This window comes from Pseudochaenichthys georgianus, chromosome 8 (assembly GCF_902827115.2).
Source record: "Pseudochaenichthys georgianus chromosome 8, fPseGeo1.2, whole genome shotgun sequence".
NCBI lineage: Eukaryota > Metazoa > Chordata > Actinopteri > Perciformes > Channichthyidae > Pseudochaenichthys > Pseudochaenichthys georgianus.
Window position 1 is genome coordinate 8,771,967 of NC_047510.2, and position 7,564 is coordinate 8,779,530.

The following is a 7,564-nucleotide window of genomic DNA, read 5'->3' on the forward strand; positions in this document are numbered from 1 at the left end:
GGGATGTGTGAGAGGAGATGATCTAACTCCTCCAAGAAGTCCCCCAAGGCGCCTGGTGGACGGTAGAGAACAACAATGGTTAATTGTATAGGATGGGTTACTGTGACGGCATGGAATTCAAAGGTGGAAGGAGTGCAGTTAGGTAGCTTGAAGAGGGAAAAGCTCCATTTGGGAGAGAGCAGGAGACCAGTGCCACCTCCTCTGCCAGTGGGTCTGGGTGTATGGGAGAAGGAATATGCTGGGGTGGATGTGTTGGATGGTGTAATCCAGGTCTCAGTGAGAGCAAGGAAATCTAGAGACTGCAGGGAGGCGTAGCCAGAGATGAAGTCAGCCTTAGGAACAGCAGACTGGTAGTTCCACTGTAACTATGTTGGATCTGAGTGGAGCATGTGAGATAGACGAGAGCAGGCCGGAGATACACGGGGCCAGTGATAATTGCGAAAAGACACATAAACAGGAATGGAGAAAATACACATGATAATAGCATGAGGGGCTAAAAATAAAATAAAATAAAACACCAGCGATACTTAGCTCAATCAAAGTAGGATTTGCCTCCTCTTTGCGTCCCTCATGATCAGATCAGATCAGAATACCTTTATTAATCCCACAGAGGGGACATTTGCAGCGTTACAGCAGGAAAGAGCCACTGACAGCTTAGTGTTGCATATCTTACATGCGTTAAGTACTAAGTTATAATATAATAAACAATATGCTAAAAAAAGATAAAAACTAAAAAAGTTACATAATTTTCAAAAATACAGATCAAAAACAAATTAAATCTACAAATCAAATCCTGTAGCAGTTCTTCGGATTTAGCAGCCCGCAGGACTCCAATGTCTTTGTCAGTCATCGTCTGTTTACTTTTATAACAACATTATACCATACAATATGTGATGTGCTATTACATTGTATATGGCTTTTTTATAAACCCTCACACATTATCTTATTTATAAGATAAGATAAGATAGAAGTACCGAAAGTATAACACAAGAAATCTGGGAGGGCTGCTTTCTGTTTTTATAGCCCCAAACTGTGGAACAGCCTCCCATTGGATCTTAGAATAGCAAACTCCATTGGAGTAAATTGAAGACCCATCTTTTTAATTTGGCTTTTAATTTGATGTAATTTTAGTTGTATCATTGTCGTTCATGTTTTATTGTTTTATGGTGCTGTGATATAATTATTTCTGTTATAACTTGTTTTTAATTATGTTCCTCGCTCTTTATTTTGTATCCGTCATCTTTATTATCTTTTCTTCCATTATATCTGTGCGCCCACTGCTGCTGTCACATCCATCAGTCCTTGCTGTTGCTCTAAGATTAGATGAATGCAATCCTTTGACATGAAATCCTTGATTCATGATTACCGTTCTGCTGATTTGATTTGAAATAAAAATGATTGTGCATGGACATAACAAGCCAAAATCCCTGTTGACATTCGTTTGTGTGAGATAATCAGTGTTATGCAACAGAGAGAAAATCTCTCATCAAAAGGGAAAGATCAGCTCCAGTTTAAATGTGTCAGTGTACAGCAATAGGTGCGTGTGTGTGTGTGTGTGTGTGTGTGTGTGTGTGTGTGTGTGTGTGTGTGTGTGTGTGTGTGTGTGTGTGTGTGTGTGTGTGTGTGTGTGTCAGATCGTAAATCAATGGGTGTTGTGGGACATCAGTGTGGTCCCCAAGAGAGGGTCACACACAGGTCTTGAGTACTGGGAGAATGTAGTCATCACAAACATACAAGACAAAAACAAAAAGATTGACGACATCTGTTTACTCTTCTCGTAATTCATCTGTGATGGATGAATTTGCTGGAGTGGCAAAAATGTATATATCTGTAAAATAATAAGCAAAGACATTTTTTTATATAAAGAGAAATTAATAAAACAATAAAAAGTAGATTAAAACATTTAAAATATAAAGAGAATCCCATGTTTTTAATTTGTTGATTTATTTCCCTGTAAATTTGTATTTATTTCCAAAAATATGTCTTTAATAGAAATAATATCGTAACATAATTTCGTATAATATATTATAATTTCATATTATGTAATATGATATCATATAGTGTAATATAATGAATATAATATTCTATAATATCATATGATATAATAAAATGTAATTTATTAGAACATAATTTTAATATAATGTAATTTACTATAATATAATATTATACTATGTCAATATAATATTATGTTAATATGGCCAATTGTGATATTGTTCTGTGCGTATATTTAGCCACTGAAAAAGAGTTCTGTTCGCTATAAAACTACATTTCAGTGATAAATTCTAAACAGTAAGGGAAATAAACAAATGTTGATTTCAAAATAATTGTATAAGGGAAATCAATTGCAATCAATGCTCGCTACAAAATGAGATTTATTTTGAAATAAATGACCGGAAGTGGTCTACCCCTTGCTGCGGTGGGCTTCACGCTGCAGTCATCGATACTTGAAATAGTTGTACTGAATGGGGATGGCAGTCCGAGCCGCAGCCCTGAACCTGAGGACTTCACGGGAGGACGCCTTTCATGAATGGGAATCATATTCCAGCCCGGAAAGAGAAGCTGTTTGCGGTCGACTTCAACACAGAAGACATCTTTTAATTAGATGAATCTGACGGGTTTCCACTGAGGCGACGCTTCCCTGCAGCAGAGGAGCACTTTGTGTGACATGGAAAACTGCTGTGAGGCAAGTAACCTTTCTTCTGTCTGTACTCTGCTTTGTCGAGCTGTCAAGTAGATTTACCTCATTACAAATAACAAGCTGAAGCTGAAGTTTAAGTTTAAAGGTAAGTTATTTTCTTATTACCAGGCTCCAAGTCAGTGTACATTGCCGTGGTTGCAGATTATTTTGCTAAAAAAGTATGTTTTTCTGTATTTCATTACTTTTTTTTCTTATCGCTAATTACAGTAGCCTTAACAAACATTTGCCATGCTTATTACACACCTATCAGACATTGTAAAATACGCTATACTGGCTGTAATTTAATTTAATTACGTCTTCTTTTATACTATAACTTGTTTTTTTAATAAACTGTTTCTGCTTCACCTCTTGGACCCTTTTTCCCTGATACTTTTTTCTCGAGTAACATTTCAAACTTACATTTTATGAGTACAAGGGATCAAGTGTGATCAAGGGCATTTCAAACAAAGGCTGATGTTCCTTCACAGATGGTTTTGCTTTATAGTTGGCTTTAACGATAAAGCTTTACGGTTATTTTATAGAGCAGAAATGTTTCTTCTTCTTCTTCTCTTTCTGATACTTGGTAAAGATCTGGCAACCACTATGTTCGAAAGAAAATTCCAGATTACTTCACAAGTATAGCATTATTTACATTCTAATAAATAAAAAAATGTCAATCAAGTGTCTAAAAATAATGCAACATTTATTTTATGATTTCCCACGTTCCAATAAGATGTCCAATAGTCTTAACATCAAAGAGGTTTTTACAATCCTACACAACAAATAAAAGCATCAAACGCTCATATTTGAAGAGCTGGAAAGAGCGAGTGATTTGCATTTTAGCTTAAAAAATGACTAAACATATCTTTATAACCGTGGTAACTTTGTGATTGGAATTCTCTAACTAAATACCCACAATGTTGTTGTTTTTTAAGTACACTTTACCAATCTTAAATTCTCAGGTTCTCCATCAAATTCAGCTGACACCTTAGTTTGGGAACGACATGTCAGACTTCTAAACAACCTTATACAATTCTACAAGAGATACATTTGGCCCTCTTAATAAAGAAAGTAAGCATTTTAAAGATAGAATACCTGACACTACCCATTTATTGTCACTGACTCTTGACAGGATGGAGGAAAGAATGAGTGCTTGGGAAATTGCTGGTGATTTCGAAGCTCCTCGCATTTCACGGAGCAGTTTGTAATGCCATATCCTGCGCTCTCCAGGGAATGTCTCAGCTCGTGCAGGGCTGAGTGGTCCTGCGTCATTCAGACAACTCCTCTGCCGGGGTCAGGGGGCGGCGGCTGGGATTGTGCAAAGAAGTTACATTAAAGCAGCGTGTGTGGGGGGGGGGGGGGTCAGAAAAGTGTTGCTGAAATGTGGTGTCAAAATCTACCAAAAAAACTACTATTACTGGAAAGTCTTTGTCATGTGTTGAGTAACAAGTATAACTTTTGCAATTTCCCCCCCACACAGACTGGAACACCCTAGCAAGGAAGGGAGGTAAAGGGGCGACAGCGAAGGAACCATCTGTGGTTGGTTAACAGAGGGTTTCTAATTCCTGCAATGCCAGAAGAAGCTAATGAGGACGCCATGAGAACGCCAGTGACCCCAGAGAAGGCCAACAACACCGAGAGTCCCGCAGCCACCCAGGTGAACATCCCCCTAGTCAATGAAGTACAGCTGACCGCAGCCACGGGGGGGGCCGAGCTCTCCTGCTACCGCTGCACCATCCCCTTTGGCGTGGTGGTCCTCATCGCTGGCATCGTGGTCACCGCTGTGGCTTACAGCTTCAACTCGCATGGATCCACCATCTCCTACTTTGGCCTGGTGCTCCTCTCGGCCGGGTTGGTGCTCTTGGCGTCCAGCGTGGTCTGCTGGAAGATGAGACTGGAGAGGAGGAAGAAGGAGAGGCGGCGGGAGAGCCAGACCGCCCTGGTCACCAACCAGAGGAGTATTTTTACTTGAACTAGAAGTTGGACACCTGGTTTTCTGGGTCTGAAAAGGCCTGGTTTTGAGAATGAGTTGGAGAACCATGGATAAAATACATAAAAAAAGACAAGAACCACAATCACTGAAGACAATATGTTAAGGACGCTTCAACTTACATTTTAATTTCAGGATTGATTTATGCACATAAGCTTCCGTCTATTAAATCGTGGGACCCTGTACGTCCAACTTGATGGTAATAATTAATCTTCTGTTTTCTGGGCATGACCAGCTGCATACCCTCTTCCAACCTGTAAAAGCTTTTTTTTTTACCGCAGACTCTATACGCCCAGACCTTAATGCTTTGAAGACATTGTAAGGGATTTATTTGTCAAACAGACGTCGAGCATCTGGCCAACTGGGAACGCAGCCAAGAGGAATGGATCACAATTAAGATGAATTACCACCGTGTAGAGGAAGTCTCCCATTAATCTGCTGTTGGATGTGGCGGCTTTGATTCTAAAGAGAATGTGTGCTTTGAAAGGCCCAGGAGAAGGAAAGGGAAACTGGAAAATCCAGGACAATAATTCATCCTTCATTTACTTCTCCTCAACTGTTGAAGTGTCAGCGTTCATCTCACAAGGATTGTCTGCTATGGAAGTTTATGGTACTCAATGTGAGGATTTTCCTTCAAATCTGCAAATATTTTCTCAGCAAATTGGATTAGATGGCACACGATATTTTACTCAGAGAGAATGTTTAACGTTAAATACGTATTCTCTCAAAGCACTTTTATTTAGGGCTGCAACTTACATTTTTTGTACCTGTCCATACATTTCTGAATCGTTTGGTCTATAAAATATCAGAAAAAAGGGGAAAATGTTTTCTCAAAGTCTAAGGCAATGTCCTTAAGAGTCTAAAACCCAATGAAATTCACTTAAATATAATATAATACAGAGAAACATTTTTCATGTTGGAAAAAGCATTTACTAGCACTATTACATTAAAACGTACTTTAACGATTATAGGGATATCAAAGTAATTGCCAATTATGTCAATCGGGTAATCTATTATTCAACAAAAACTATTGCAGCTCTACCTTGATTATCTTAATCATTATACTCAGTATTAAACAAAATCTATAAAGTGACACTGAGTAGATTTGGCAAATTGTAGACATTAAAAGGAATATTGTGTATAGTGTTGATTACTTATTGTCCAGTGTACTTCCATACTGTAAGGAAAATATCAAATGTAGCATATGTTTTTTTGATGTGATCATTTGCATGTATTAACAGGACGTGATGAGGTTTAATAAACTCATTGATACTCAAATGTGTCATAGTTTCACAGTTGCGAAGAACGATTTCAATGTTAGCTAGAACCAGATAGATGCTGGCTTATTGGGTCGTGTTTTTGGTAGTTAAGTATCATAATGTGTTTGCGACAGAGCTTATTTTCTGCAATATATAAAAAGGCAGTGAACAATTCCCTTTGTTTTTTATCAAGGGACACATTCTGTCAGCCTTCACTAATACGTCATCACTGCACCACTCTTTATCTGTGTTGTTCTGGAGTCGCAGCAACATTAGCCTAGCTTGCTACGCTAGTTGCTATAGTTCTCCCTTTCTCTTGTCATCTTGCTAAGCTAAACTTAGCTAACTACGTTGTGACTTCAGTTCCGTACATGAACAGAGGTGAAATTGATATCAATGTTATTATTTGTACTCTACAAGAAAGCACATAAGCTCATTTCCCAATATGTTGAACTGTTGACATTTTGATAATGTGACAAGATCTTGCAGTTCCATTCTTGAAGGTAAACTTCACCTCAAAATTCAAGGAAACACTTGGTCAGTGGTGGAATGTAACTAAGTTATCAATTGCTGTACATCGTCAGTAGTATTTTGTCATACTTGTACTTTAATTGAGTAGATCCATTTTATGCTATACTTCTTTTTCACTACATTTTGGAGGCTTATATTGTTTTTACTCCATAACATTTATTTACTCCTAGTTACTTTTTACATATAAAAACAAGATATGCTGATATGATAAGATTCAGTACTGTACTATTGATCTACCCAGTATTTGAAAAATCTCTAAAATTGACAAAATACAATATTGTAATGCTCTTACTGCTTTCTGTACTTTGACTTAAGCAACATTTTGAAGGATCTGAGTACTTCTTCCACCACTGCACTCGGTGAGAAGTTGATAAATGATAACTTTGAGAAGTGAAGTATTCCTTAAAGAATCACGTTTTTTTGCTATTTTTTAATTTTTTATTAAGATACAGTACCATATATTGAACCAACGGTATAATGATGAAACTGTCTTCAAATAAACGTCTTCAGCATTTCTGTGCTGAAATGTAACATTATTACTGGCCGACATAAACTGATACTGTTTATGAATCTGTGCTTCTTTCAATGTTTATAGGAAATATGAATCTTGATGAGTTGACGTCAGTGTTTGTATTAGGTTAAGTGTTGGAGAAGTGATGAATTATTACACAATCAGATCTTTGCTTTCATGGCTCAATAGAAGGAAGTATGTCTTTCTCTGATGACGTACATGGGTTTGCCTGAGTCTTAACACACATAAACATCTGATTGCTTAAATAATCAAACTGAATATAGCTTTTTTTTATACTTTGAAATGTAATATCAGTTAAGTGAGTTCCCGTAGTTTTCAGAAATGTCATCAGCAGGGGTAATTTAAAGGTTCAGTTCATGATGAAGACAGAAATATGCCTGAAACGCATCCATTGGACTCCTTTGTTTACTTCCACGACAAATGACACATTTCCACTGCAGCGGGGTAGCCCCGTTTAAGCGTCCCTAAGCGTCCTCGCTCAGGCCTCGGGCTGCCTCGCTGGCCGTCCGAGGCAGTTTAGGACCTGGGGTAGCAACGCAGTGTAGGCGGGGCGATCGGCTTTTTCTTTTTCACAT

The 7,564-nt window shown here is 38.0% G+C and overlaps 1 protein-coding gene across 1 annotated transcript; it reads left to right on the forward strand.

Annotated features, from left to right (window-relative positions):
• The first annotated feature begins 2,465 nt into the window (after window positions 1-2,465).
• tmem100a (transmembrane protein 100a) lies at window positions 2,466-6,993 on the forward strand. The gene is made up of 2 exons (XM_071204168.1): window positions 2,466-2,683; window positions 4,158-6,993. Exon 2 carries the CDS (start codon window positions 4,248-4,250, stop codon window positions 4,647-4,649), a length of 402 nt encoding a protein of 133 aa, XP_071060269.1. The 5' UTR covers window positions 2,466-2,683; window positions 4,158-4,247; the 3' UTR covers window positions 4,650-6,993.
• Window positions 6,994-7,564: the final 571 nt, after the last annotated feature.

Excerpts from the sequence above, each read along its gene's own strand:
- tmem100a (XM_071204168.1), top strand. The coding sequence starts at position 4,248 with ATGCCAGAAGAAGCTAATGAGGACGCCATGAGAACGCCAGTGACCCCA.